This window comes from Leptidea sinapis, chromosome 1 (assembly GCF_905404315.1).
Source record: "Leptidea sinapis chromosome 1, ilLepSina1.1, whole genome shotgun sequence".
Lineage (NCBI taxonomy): Eukaryota > Metazoa > Arthropoda > Insecta > Lepidoptera > Pieridae > Leptidea > Leptidea sinapis.
In genome coordinates this window covers 13,826,793-13,840,608 of record NC_066265.1, presented here as the reverse complement: position 1 = coordinate 13,840,608, position 13,816 = coordinate 13,826,793, and the positions used below count along the sequence as shown (strand labels likewise).

The 13,816-nt window shown below is 33.0% G+C and overlaps 1 protein-coding gene across 1 annotated transcript; it reads right to left on the bottom strand.

Moving 5' to 3' along the window:
* Window positions 1-8,688: 8,688 nt before the first annotated feature.
* On the bottom strand, window positions 8,689-9,617 carry LOC126967431 (peptidyl-tRNA hydrolase 2, mitochondrial-like). Its single transcript, XM_050811892.1, has 2 exons — window positions 9,320-9,617; window positions 8,689-9,244 (listed from the first exon to the last, which is right to left on the bottom strand). Exons 1-2 carry the CDS (start codon window positions 9,437-9,439, stop codon window positions 8,879-8,881), a joined length of 486 nt encoding a protein of 161 aa, XP_050667849.1. The 5' UTR covers window positions 9,440-9,617; the 3' UTR covers window positions 8,689-8,878.
* Window positions 9,618-13,816: the final 4,199 nt, after the last annotated feature.

The window sequence follows — 13,816 nt, the reverse complement described above, 5'->3', positions numbered from 1 at the left end:
GGTTGTTTTTTTTTGTCAATACCAGCCATATACTTAATACATTGGGTGCTTTTTGCAGTTTAGATAACAATAACTTTTGAGATTTTTACCTATATTATATTATGGAATTGAATTCACCCATATTTATATATTCGCACATACTGCAAATAGACCAGTGCTGAAGCCTTTGAAAATGATAAAAGTGAAAAACTAATAATAGCAGAATGAAGCCCATTGGTAATGGAAGAGAATATAACAAAAATAAATTACTGGTGATCCGAGGTCGGGAAGTGGAAAGGGGGGGGGGTGTTTAAGGTAAAAACTAAAGATCTACAACTTTTGTTTTTACAATTCCAAATAACCTCAAAATTTATATGAAAAATTCAAAAAACCACGTTTTTGGTTTTTTATTGTTATATTTTCCAAAATATTTTTTTTCACGATATTTAATGAACATTACTTATATGTCCCAAATACACTGTATTTTTTAGAATTGAAATATTTATTTTTTCACCTTATTTTGAAAAATACGATAATTCATACCTACATATTACTTCATAGCAGCAAGAATGTGGATAACAATCAAATCTATTCATAAATGTAAAAAGGATAATAATTTAGTGTTATGCCATCCATTTTTTTCATTATAATGATTGGGTGTGTTTTCATACATAACCTATTCGTTGGATGTAGTAGCGAATATACATATATTTGCACAGTGCAATTGTTAGGTATAAAGGCTTATGTTACATGTACGTGTGCAGATTGACTGCACTGCATTTAGAAAAATTACTAGTGGCCTTATAATTTATTATTTAGTTCTAACAACTCATTTAAAATAGGCATTGTTAGGAGCATCTGTTATATTGCACGTGTAAAGCTGCAATTCCCATTATTAGAACAATAAACTGTTTTCGGCTTATCGCTGTCGGCACTTTAGTGATACGGCCAGAGATAAAAATATTTTAGCAAAACTATCTTTCGCAAAAACGGTCTATTTTCGTAGGAATACCGAAAGGCACCTGCATGTCGTAAAATTATTATCAATATTCAACATTGTATTGAAACAAGTAGGTAGAATGGACCTTATGGTATTTATTTTATTCAATCTAATTTAGTAGGTAGGAATTATGTTTATAAAATTTTGCCAACAACACTAATATAAATATTAAAATAAATAATAAAGAAAACTTTAAAACTAAAGAAAATAATCGCCTCTGACGTTAGATGAACTCGCAAAGAGCACCTCTATAATATTATAATAGATCACAAATATTATACGGTACGTGTGTTGAACGCATGAGTGTCGAGGACATATATAAAATTGTAAGCAGTGGTGCGGGAAACAAACACCTTTCTGATGTTACCAAAATTGCCAAATAAGCGCATAATTGAAACCATTTCTTGACGGTTTATATTTATTTTTACAAAAAATTATTATATATCTGCAGAATATGAGAAGAAATTACATTTTTTTTCTTTACATTTCTATTTTTTATATACAGTGCGAAATAAAAAATCACCAAAATACCTCTAAGTTTTACAGTTGCAGCCATGCTAATCATTCAATATGGATAAAAATTGTACGATAATTTATTAATTGTACACCAATACTATTTAACATAACATAGTTTTGTAAAGAAAATTGTATTGTGTTTGTAATAAATTAAACATGCTCCTACTTCTGAATTAAAGCTATGGCAATCTTGTGCGAGAGAGGTAACTTAGCTCCGATCGATGCCTCAAGGCCATTGGCTCGGTCCCCTAGCCTTAAGTATTTTTTGGGAATGCACCGGGGTCCCACAACATTTTTGCGAGACTAGTCTCGGACGAAATTTTTACAGGATCACGCTGGAGTGGCGGGATTACATAATAGAGTGGTTCTTACGTGTTAATTCACCGGTGTTAAGGTTTTGGATTAACCTAAGCCTAACAACCTGGCCATATGAGCTACCTTGGGGTTCTGATAAAGGAAATTACAAGTCGAGTAAAGTATGATCCATATACCTTCAACTCAAATACGAACACCAATGACTGACTATTGTAATAACTAGCTAACTTTTTCAGTCCAGACAAATAAAAAAAACTATGTTCTCCCATGTCAAAGCCTTTTTACAAAATATGGTCTTTTATGTCTTTATTACGACTGATTTCGGAGGTCTTAATCCCTCTTGCTGAATCCTGCAAATATCACGATTCTGATGGTTCAGTCACGCAAAAACATGCGGGATTATCTTGCGGGATTGCTTTTTCGAGGCAATATATCTGATCATAATAATATACAGGTTTGCATTTGAACCGGGAATGCTACTTAACATACAATTGTGCCAGTTGCTGCTAAAAGTTTTTCTATGGACAAATGAGCGTACAGGTCACCTGACCTTAATTGATTACCGCCGCCTACATTCTCTTGCAAAACCAGAGGAATCACAGTAGTGGGCCTTTTAGAAAGGTGTAAGCCCTTTTTAAAAGGCATCCCCGGAATAACCTACCAAGGAAGCTCATTTCATAGCATGGTTGTACGTGGATGAAAGTTAAGAAATGCCAGAGAAAATCCAGGCGGTGGGGATGATATGCCAATGTGTCGCGTATCGTACGAAGTTGGAATTCGGAAGCTGGTATCACGTCAAACAGCTCTTTGGAACACTCCCGTAATAAAAGCGGCAGAAGCAATAAAATGGAACGTCGTCTCTTTGTAACGCGAAGTTCGAGGAGCTCTCGGCTTTACCTTCCAGATGACCTGTACACAGACGCGTCGATGCGAACGCGGTCCTCAAGATCTACACGCAATCAGATAGACCCTTACGTCAAAATTGCCGAAACGTCGACAGCAAATAGATGAACCATGCGTCAGTTGAGCCATACTAATCCATTTATTGAGGAAATCTCATAAATACCGCTTTCCTGTTAATGTTTTGGCAGGTATTCATGGAAACCAAAGAATCGGCCCTGTTTTTATCAACGCAAACCTGAATGCACAGAAGTTTCTAGAACTTATTAACGATCCATTATCAGAATATTTAGGATTGTTTGTGACAGCTTATAAGCTGGTATGCTTCATTACAATTTAAATAGCCTGAGGGTGTACGCTCCATTCCCAGTCTGTGGTATCATTAAAAAAGATAATATATCTACTGAAATACAGCTTAATGTGACAGGTACCCTGTCTTTTAAAAAATCATTTTTATAAATTTCCTAAGTCTTATGTCATACTTTACAGTAATACACAAAAAACTAGGTACCAACACCCCAAGCAATTTCATTTTACTTGGGGAAAGTCAACAATAGATGACACTTGTTAAACATGTGTTTGACTCTTGGAAGGACTCCCATAATAAAATAGCTATTTTCTGTGACCATTCTTAGACTTTTGATTGAGTGGATTTTAGTACCCTTTTATTTATGCTTAAGTTTTGTGGTCTTTGCGAGCTTTCTTTGAACTTAATGACATCTTACTTAAAAGAGTTGTAAACAGTCTGTAGATTTTTGTGATATACAACTATAGGGTTCCAATATAGAGACAGGCATGCCACAGGGTCAATGGTTACTTCATAGGTCTTGGTATTTAATTTTACAATAAAATACCAGACAGTTTACAGCACTCACTGAGAACAAATTCAAGAAATATTTATTAAAGCTCAGACTTGCACATTAAATAATTAAAGAAGTCCTATTTGTATTAGCACTGTTTTAGACAAAATTCTTCAAACCAAAAACAAACAATACATCATTGCAAAAATTTGCAGGAAATTCTATGTCTATACTTATATACTCCAAACTAATGAATGTATTGGAAAGGTTCTATCACCATGGAATCTCAAATTTTCTTAATTTTTGGATTCTACTGACCTTCATTTTTATCTATTTACAATTTTTCATTTTTCTGTAATATTTAGCCAGTGTATCAGACAGAGCTTAGCTGTAAATCTATTGTATGGCATAAAAAGGCATTTATTTTCTCAAAATTGATTCCTTTAGAATTCTTTTTGATGTCATTTCTTATACTACTAGATACTACTACCGCTTCGGAAACAAATGGCGCTCTGAGAGAGAAGAAGCGGCGCAAGAAACTCTCCCAGCATTCTTTTTTTTTTTGCGCTCTTTTCAAAAAAAATATACAGTATTGTACAGTCATTTCTATCGCTATAAAATAATCACAATCTAGTCCCAGGCTGTCCGATCATTTAGATATTCAGCAGTGGAGTAATAGGATTTACGACAGAGCCATTTTTTTATAAAACATTTAAATTTATTTATAGATAATGCCTGAACAGTGGCTGGGACTTTATTGTAGAAGTGTATACATTTACCCTTAAAGCTATTATGTATCTTATGAAGCCTACTAGAATTAGTTACAAGCAATCCCTTATTTCTAGTGTTATAATAATGAAAGTCAATATTAAGAGCAAAAAGGTGACGATTTTTGTGAACATATATTAAATTTTCATAAATGTACTCACAATGAACAGTCATAATATTTATTTCTTTAAATTTTTCTTTGAGAGACTGTCTATAACCAAGCTGATATATAGCACGAACAGCTCTCTTTTGCAGTGCAAACACTATATCAATGTCAGCAGCATGACCCCATAGTAATATACCGTACGTCATGATGCTGTGAAAATAACTAAAGTACTCTAATCTAGCGGTCGCAACATTCGTGTACTCTCTAATCTTTCTAACTGCATATGCCGCAGAGCTGAGTCTATCTGCTAGATGGGCAATATGTGGACCCCACTGAAGCTTTTTATCTAACGTGATACCCAAGAAGACCGTAGGGTCCACAAGTTCCAATTTCTGGTCATTTATAAGTACGTTGGTTTGTACCTCCGCTGTGTTTGGTGTAATGAACCGTAAACACTTTGTTTTTTTACTGTTTAAGTGCAGATTATTCGTCTCAAACCAACACACTATCTTTGAGAGTGCATTGTTTACCTCGTCATCAATATCCGCACGTCGCTTCACTTTAAAAATAAGTGACGTATCATCAGCAAACAATAAAATCTCATGGCTATCATCTACCACAAACGGTAGATCGTTAATATATATAAGAAACAAGAAAGGACCGAGAATAGAACCCTGTGGAACACCTATTCCCACAGGTTTACCCGAAGACCGTTTGCCATTTACATCGACTATCTGAACTCTTTAGCTTAAATATGATTTTAACAGATTTAGGGCTCTATTTTTCACTCCATGATGTTTTAGTTTTAGGAATAAAGTTTCATGGTGGACGCAGTCAAATGCTTTGGACAAATCACAAAAAATGCCCAATGCATCCTGTGACTCTTTCCAGGCGTCAAAGATGTGCTCAATGAGTCTAGTACCCGCATTAATTGTTGATAAGCCCCTAGTGAAACCAAACTGATTTTTGTTCATTAATTTACAAAAATGCATTTGTAGCTGTTGAAGCAAAAGTTTTTCAAAAATTTTACTAAAAACAGGCAGCACTGAAATAAGTCTGAAATGAGCAGGGTCAAAAGGACTGCCCGATTTGAACAAAGGTATAACTTTGCTGTATTTCATGAGGTCAGGGAACACACCCTCAGATGAGGGAGAGATGCATTCATTCAATATTATTGCTAATTCAGGTGCTATAATGTCAAGTATGTATTTTACAATATTAGTCGAATGGCCCCATAGGTTTTTTGTATTTTTTAGGTTAATTAATTTGAAGATTTTTATTATATCGCTACCTGTAACATACTTAAATTTCAAATCAGTGGAAGATACTGGTACGTGTAATTTAAGCATATCATCGCTTTTGGCGAAGAGTTAAGGTCTTTGGTCGTGACAATCGGGATTTGGAGAAGTATTTATCAAATTCATTTGCAATTTCTATTTCCGAATTTATAGCACGATTATTAATATTTAAACAGATAGAGGTGTTACGGCAATTCGATCTACCAGTTTCATTGTTAATTACACTCTGTTATATGAGATAGAGCAGAGTATCAGCAGTAGACTATGAGCAAATCAGTGCATTCACCATTATTTAATATAAGAAAACAACTTTATAAATTAATTACAACTTTATATAAGCATGACAACGTAATAACTGCTTTGTAGTCATAGTAACCAAAAGTCACCAATTTCTTCTTCTATGAGTAAGACCTCTATGATATACTCTAAGTCGCTTTTACTTTATTATTACTGTTTTAATTTTATCTGCAATGAAACGTGTTTTCGCTTCATGACAAACTACTTTAAAGAGCTTGGAGTATTTTTTACATATATTTTAAATTCTTCAATTGTAATGTTTCTCATAATAAAGGTCATCGACTTTTGTGGATACCCATTGTTGCCCAATCATTAAAACAATGTTTGTTGTTTACTGTCACCGTTGTCCGTTACTGGAGTAAAAATCCTGTCAAATTCCCCACAGAAGGAATTGAAGACTAAGTTATAGTGAAAATTAGCAGTTTCACCACAGTGTAAAAATGGTATCGTATTTACCAAATTATTTCTAAACCTCTCAAGACGGCTACCCGTAACTGGTATAATCGTCACCTTTTTTGGTCTGACATTGTCCAATCTTGTATTTACTTTTATAAGTTGCCCACTATGGTCGGACTGAAGATTATTATGAGTTTACTAGTAATAGTAACATCTGTAAAAATATTATCTAAACAGGTTGCTGTTGTAGAAGTGATTCTAGTAGGTTCCCAAAATACATTGAACAAATTAAAACTTTGAAATAAATTTTTAAGGCTAGTACAATTGGCCAAAGGTTCAAGCAAGTTCATATTAAACTCTCCACACACTATAATTGACTTGCTGGTTTTGCTAAATTTTGATAGTACTTCCTCCATTCTATGTTGGAATTGGAAGTGGGGGGGGGGGCGGTATACACTTAAAATAATAAATTGCTCTAGTTCTATACAAGCTATCTCAATTAGTTGTTCTATAGAGATGTTAACAATATCGCTTTTATTTTTACATTTTAATCTATTATTAATAATAATTAGGGAACCTCCATGTATTACCCTACTTCTAAAAAACGAACTGACTACTTTATGTTCTCTAAAACTAAACTGTAGCTCATCAGCTACAGTTTAGTTTTAAGAGTCATCACTCTTACGCCAATGTTCTGTAATACATAATATATCTATATTACAGCCGCTCAAAAACATTTCAATTTCTAATTCCTTACTTGAGATACCTTGTATATTCTGGTGAACAATATTTATGAGCTTTATATTATGATTATCCCTAGCAGTAACATTTATATTTGGTAAATGTTGTCTATTTTGTAAGATATTGCAAGAGTTGTCCTCCCTTGTCAAATAAAATAATTGAAGAAAAATCTTCATTGTTATATTTTTGTACATTAGTACTAATACATTCCCCAATAGAGGCTTGTATGTCGATTATTTTACAATTTTGCCCAATAGAGGCATGTTTATTAAATAATACTACAGAGGAAGTAGTTTGTTGACTAAGACTATAAGCTACTAAAGTAGCCAGCTGTCGCTTAACTAATGGTAGGTATAGGTTACCATATAAAATAAAATTAAATTTACATTGTTGTGGAATGTCGCATTATACAAAGTTGTATTTAATTTAAATATTTTTCTAATTTGCTCCTGTGTCAAATCCGAGGAGTATGGAAATGTACACATCATCACTTTAGATTTTGTGTTATTGGAAATATTAATAAATTTTTTTAATTAGGTCCTTATTTCTTATATTATGAGAATTATTACCAAACATTATACCTATGATCGTTTTTTCTTTTAGATTTATTTTTGGTAAGGAATTTATGAGGTTATTGAAAGTTATATTGGGTATGTAGTTATTAATCCAATTCCTTATAATAAAATGTTGAAACTAAACAACAAAACTTAATCATTTATACATTTAGAAAGACTGACAGCTGTGAAAACATGAAAAAAAATACATTAGGAACTAACCTCTATTTTGAGCAATTTACAGACACTAACACAGTGTCATACCAATCGCGAGTGTAAGATGTAGCTTGTCACAATGTGTGTAAGATGTGTTGTCTAATAGCAAGGGACTCTATCTACACATATAAATTATCTAAGCAACAAAACATAATAAGTTCTTAATTCAAAATGAAAAAGTTCGAGTTTTTGATCATATTGCTTGTAAGCTGAACCCATAATAATATGTAGAAGATACTAGTGTGATTTAATTTTTTAAAATAATTTATGGAACAGCAGGCCAAATGAGTGTTCTGGTCACTTGGTGTTAAGTGATCATCACGAAACCGGTCTCTTGCAACACTAAAGGAATCACAGGAATGATGCCAGCCTTTGACATCCTAATTTGTAGTTGTGTCATGAGAAGGTGGAATTTGCTGGCAGGAATTAGGTGAAACAGTTCTACAGAACACTCCCCGTGATGACGCACCATGAAGTGATGTCTCTATGCAACCCCAAGTGATATCTTAACAATAGCTTTTGCTTACAATTAACTTTAAGATTATAATGTTAATAATAATAAATATAAGGTTGAACTTTATCATCGCAATTATTATGACGGGATCATGCAATTGGATCAAAATATCGGCATCAAATTAATAAAATATATATTGTGAGTACCCATCATAATAATTACAATTACATATTGCAATTATTATTCTTTGAAGTTATCATAATAATAAGGAAATAAATTAAATCTTGACGGTTTTAGTAAGCATTGTATAAAATGTTTTTAGGGACAAATATTATGTGCAACTAGAAGTCAAGGTTATTGTTTTAATATATACCTACATGACATTATTATCATTCAAATAACTCTAATAGATTAGGGACTAAAATTGCAGAGAATGCAACTTCTTCTGTCATTTCTGCTTCCAATTATTCAACTGTTAGTTTTAAGGTATAAATTTTAAAAAGCACATGGTATATCACTAGCAATTTGAAGCCGTTTATCATAGAAGTTTCAGATGGCCTGTAACTCTATCCACAACATCTTTAGGAGCTGGCCCAACTCCAAGAACAGTAATTGAGTTGGGGGCAATCTGAGTCCTTCCTGCATCTCTTATTAATGATGTTATTAATCCCATTTGTTTCGCGTTCTTTGCTATTTGTTGAATTTCGTCTACAGAATCTGTTTTAAGTGCTATTTTGGCCTGTCCAGTCATCTGCCAAGATTTCAATCCTTCTGGGTCTTTTTTTAATGCCTTCTCATACGCTCCTACTGCAGCATGACCACATTGAGCTGCTATCTTTCCTTTACTCATATTTAAATCAGTTCGAACAACAAGCACTAATTTGTATTCTTCTCGTGAGGCCAACTTAAAATAAAAGATATTATGATATAATAATGAAATAATACAGCAATGAAACTTCATTCAAAATATTTTGTTTACCTTCTTGACACATTCTTTTGCTGTTTTGAATGATCCAAAATAATTACGAACAGCAAAGAATGAAACGCCGATAGTTAAGCCGCAACATAACCCTGAAATAAATGGAATTCCAAAATCCATTTTCTTTTTGATTGAAATTTTGTTTTCTTTTAAAAATAAGTTGATTCTTTATGTCTTATATGTTAACACTGTAAATTGTAATCGTATATTAAATTTATGTTTTCAGTTTTGCAACTTAATATGAATTACAGAACTTTGGTTAGGAGTTTAGGACATGAGAACTCAAAGAATTTGAAATATAAACAAACTACAAACTACAAAGGTACCTGTCAGGGGTGGGACAGATGCCTTAAAGTGACGTTTTCAGAAGACTGTAGTGCCATCTGTTAGTTGGCCCGAAAATGAAAGCTTTGTCAGATGTCACTCGCTTTGAAACCTTTCAACTGTTCTTTATTTGTGTCACTGCCCACTGGTCATAAAATGGCGGCTACTTCTAGCGTTTACACATGTATGTAGCTCTCGTGTTCCATTTTGCATATTTACACTACTAAATCTATCCTTTATGTACTATGTTGTGACAAAATTAAATAACTAACTCTACGCGCAATTTCAACATTTATTATAATAAAAATTGCAATATCTACATTAAAAAGTAGAGTTAGTTATTTAATTGCGTCACAACATGAAAAATTAATTTTATTATTTCGAGCTTATATATTGTTATTTTCGGGGCCAATCTCCAGATGGCGCTAGTTTTCAAATAGACAGCTCATAATGCGTAGAGAGAGCTCAAGAAAGTTAGCCCCCCAGATTTTTTTTTAATTTTTTTTTATTACATCGTTAGTTCGCCATTTGTTCTTGATTGTTCTCTATAAACATTTGTTTGTTCTCGATTTTTTTTTTTAATTTGCAATTCATTAAAAGTTAGGTTAGGTTATGTTAGAACAGTTAAAACAACGCAAGAGCCGAGCGTAGCGTGCCGCGGTAGCGGCTGGCGAGTGCCAGAACCAAATAGTAGGCGTTTCCCCCCATTTTTAAATTGTTTTTAAATAAACAACAAAAGAACAAACAATTATTTATAGCGAACAATTAAGAACAAACTACGAACTAACGATATGCGATATTGAAAATTCAAAAATAGAAAAAAATTTTTTTTTGGGGGGGCTAAGTTTGATGAGCCCGTAGAGAGGGCTCTCTTTTCCTTATATTATTATATATATCTTTGGTATAGTACCACCGAGCACTGCAACCATAGATAATATACTTCTATCTAAGTATCTAGAGATAGATCAGCCACCCCATAAGTCCATAGGCTACTATAAATGTTGATCAATAATAGTCGGCTATGGCCACTCACGTTCGATATCGCCATAGACCAAGTATAGTAATTAGACATCGGTTAGGCGTGCCTATGTTGTTAATTTTTATTGTTTTTTGACAAAACATTCTATTAAAATTAAAGTTTCTATCGATATATAAACTAATTTTCGGATACAAATTATGTTCCTCTGATAATTTGTGAAGGCAAGATACAATAGTATCATGAATTTCGTTCATTATTTTTTTAAACTGTTGTGATGGATAGTTGAAAGAATTCTTCGTAAAATGTCTTTTTATTAAACATGTTTTCATTCTTTTCTCTTTTCATTTGGGCAAACACAAAAGTTGTACAAGTAGTGCATTTTTAATAACTTTAACGATACAATATTTTGCAACATACACGTAACATAGCTTTTGGCTTTAGCGTGTAGGCATTTATCAGGTTTTGACTCATAATTCACTTAGAATACAGAACCAGCTTTGGTCTGTATGCTGAGATGATTCTCTAGATCAAATTCAGCTTCTTATGATTCCTTTAGATTTACTTCACCTCCGTTTTTAAATAATAATATAATTGATTTTAAACTCTTATTTCAATCTTCTTCACAGTTGGCGTGTACAGAGTGGGGCGAACTAAAATTGTTTATTCACAATGTTTTATATGCATTGGTGAATTATTGATGTGCTGAAGGATTCACGCTTCTGTTTCTAGTAGTTACTTCTTATTTGACAGAAATTTTATTCATGGGTCTTGGTTTAAGTTCCTCGTTAATAGGCTCGTAATTTTATACTAATATAAATATATATATATACTTATAATTTTATACACCGACATTTCTTTTTCTGTTTTCATATCATGTATGAAATTATTTAATAATGACTTTTTCATATTTAATGACATAAGTGCCATACGTTTGTTTTCTTATTTTTCAAAACCCATTGATATTTTACTGCAGCAAGAAACGAAGTGGCTGCAATCAGAGGACACAAAGTGCATTCAAAACCTTACCACTGTGTTTTGCAATGCTACGAGAAGGAAGAGGAGATAAAAAGCATTTCCTGTGAAGCCTTCGCAGTTAGCAAATACTAACATCGAAATGGCGAGCAATGCGCTTTAATATTAGGGCCTATTGCATGTACTCTTTTTGAGGCCGTCATCCACTTTTTACTCAATTTTGGGTCCTGAGGCACATAACAAAAGAGTTTATCAGGTTTTTAACTGTTGAAGCACTGATGCACAATATAGTATTTATTTTTCCATTTTTACCTCAGGGAACTTTATAATTTTGACTTTTACTGCGCAACAGCGTGCGAACGAGAGCGCCCGCCCGCGTTTTATAAAATACGTTCGGAAAAACTTACTTTTATCGTAAATATCTCAGCCATTTTTTAAGATATGAAAAAAGTAACAACACAGTTTTTATTGTAATACTTTGTAGATTTATTTGGAATGTAAAACACACCTTGACACACCCGTTTGGGAGGGAAGCGATCATCTCCATATATTATAGTAGTATAATTCAAACTCTCTTTTTTTTCAACTTAAGTTTTCACGTGAATTCATTTAAGTTTAAAATATCAATGCATCAAACTTTTAAAGGCTAGGCGTATGCAAGTGTTACTTTCGGTCATGGCCAAGGATACAAACTTTCAGGAGGCGGAAAATATAATGTACATCATATTATAATATTCATTTTGTTGTCAACCAGACATACAAAAAATATTTTGTACTGATTTAAAATAATCATAACATCACACATCGTCAGTCGCCAGGTACTTATTTATTGAATTATCAGCTATAAAAAAGAACTCGATTGTTAACTACTATCTCTGATTTAAATTGCCAGCCTTAATTAGTCGAGTGGCCTCGAATATCAGCTGGTTTGCCAAGCTGCCCCACCGCGCGTGGCGCACGAGCCATTCGTGTCTACCGACGCCAAGGTCACCGTATGACGCAACGGGCTCTGATTACAAAATAATTTATTGCTTTTCCAGTGTTGGGCTTGTTTATAAAAATGAACGCCGACGCACTTTGTTGGATAACATAAACAATAGATACTGCGTAATTTGAACAAATTTCTTATAAAGTATGTGTAAGTGTCATGCATTTTTTATGATTTTTTTAGATTTACATACAGATTACATTTCGATTATTACTAATGAATGTAGTAATTTTATATAACTAAAACAGACTTCAAAGTTACTAATTATTAGTTACTAAAACATCATAGTTACAAAACAGAATTTTTAAATCGACTGCTACAGATAATTTTTACGGCTGACCGCATTTTGACGGCTTGTCGTATTTACACAGATAAAGTTTTAAAATTAAAAAAAAAAATCTTTTATAGTCTGTTAAATTACCTTTCTTGTGGTATATCGTGTAGCTTGTCCTACTCTGTGTATATTTAACGAAAAAAATATCTCTGCGCCCCCCGCGAGCAGACATAATAATATGTCTGCTTGGCACTCATCGGTAATTTTTATAGCAGACATAATAGGTCTGCTTGGCACCTCATGAATATACGCACTGTTTCCCAGAGGAGGAGTTGATGACGAATGATACTACTATAGTTCCAAAAGGGGATAAAAACATTAAAACAAGAAAAAAGATGTGGTGTCGTGGGACACCAGGCAGGAACGAAGTTCCTTCGGCTAATGTAGAATCGACACAATTTGTAAAAAAAACGTGTTCAATTTTATGTAGGTTTTCTTTTCTCTTAAATTTTGCAGATTAGTTTTTATTTAAGTACAGGAAAGTATTTTAGGAAATAATAAATTACGTAAAATAAAAAAAAATCGTAATCCAAATTATTAATTAAAATAAGAAAATATGTCTCTTTATTTTTGTTTGACAACATAAAATTACATAGAAATAGAAAAAAGGTATTATACACTACTCGCTTGTGTATACTACTGTCGCGCCTGCGCACGTCTCATTTAACTGTTTTATTCCACGGACTTTTTCTTACGGTTTTACTATCACATTTTTTTCAGTTCGGTCCCGCAGCAAAATCCCTATCTCCTCCAAGCCTGCCGTAAGGAACTTCGTTCCAAAAATCGATTAAAATGACGTAATCGAATGAATATTTAATCGATTAAAATAACATTAAGATCCTTTTTTTAATTCAATAATATTAGTAAGGTGCATAATTTATCTTCGAATTATTATTATGG

Excerpts from the sequence above, each read along its gene's own strand:
- LOC126967431 (XM_050811892.1), bottom strand. The coding sequence starts at position 9,439 with ATGGATTTTGGAATTCCATTTATTTCAGGGTTATGTTGCGGCTTAACT. Across the intron at positions 9,245-9,319 it reads CAAAAGAATGTGTCAAGAAG|TTGGCCTCACGAGAAGAATA; the intron begins GTAAACAAAATA and ends TTTTATTTTAAG.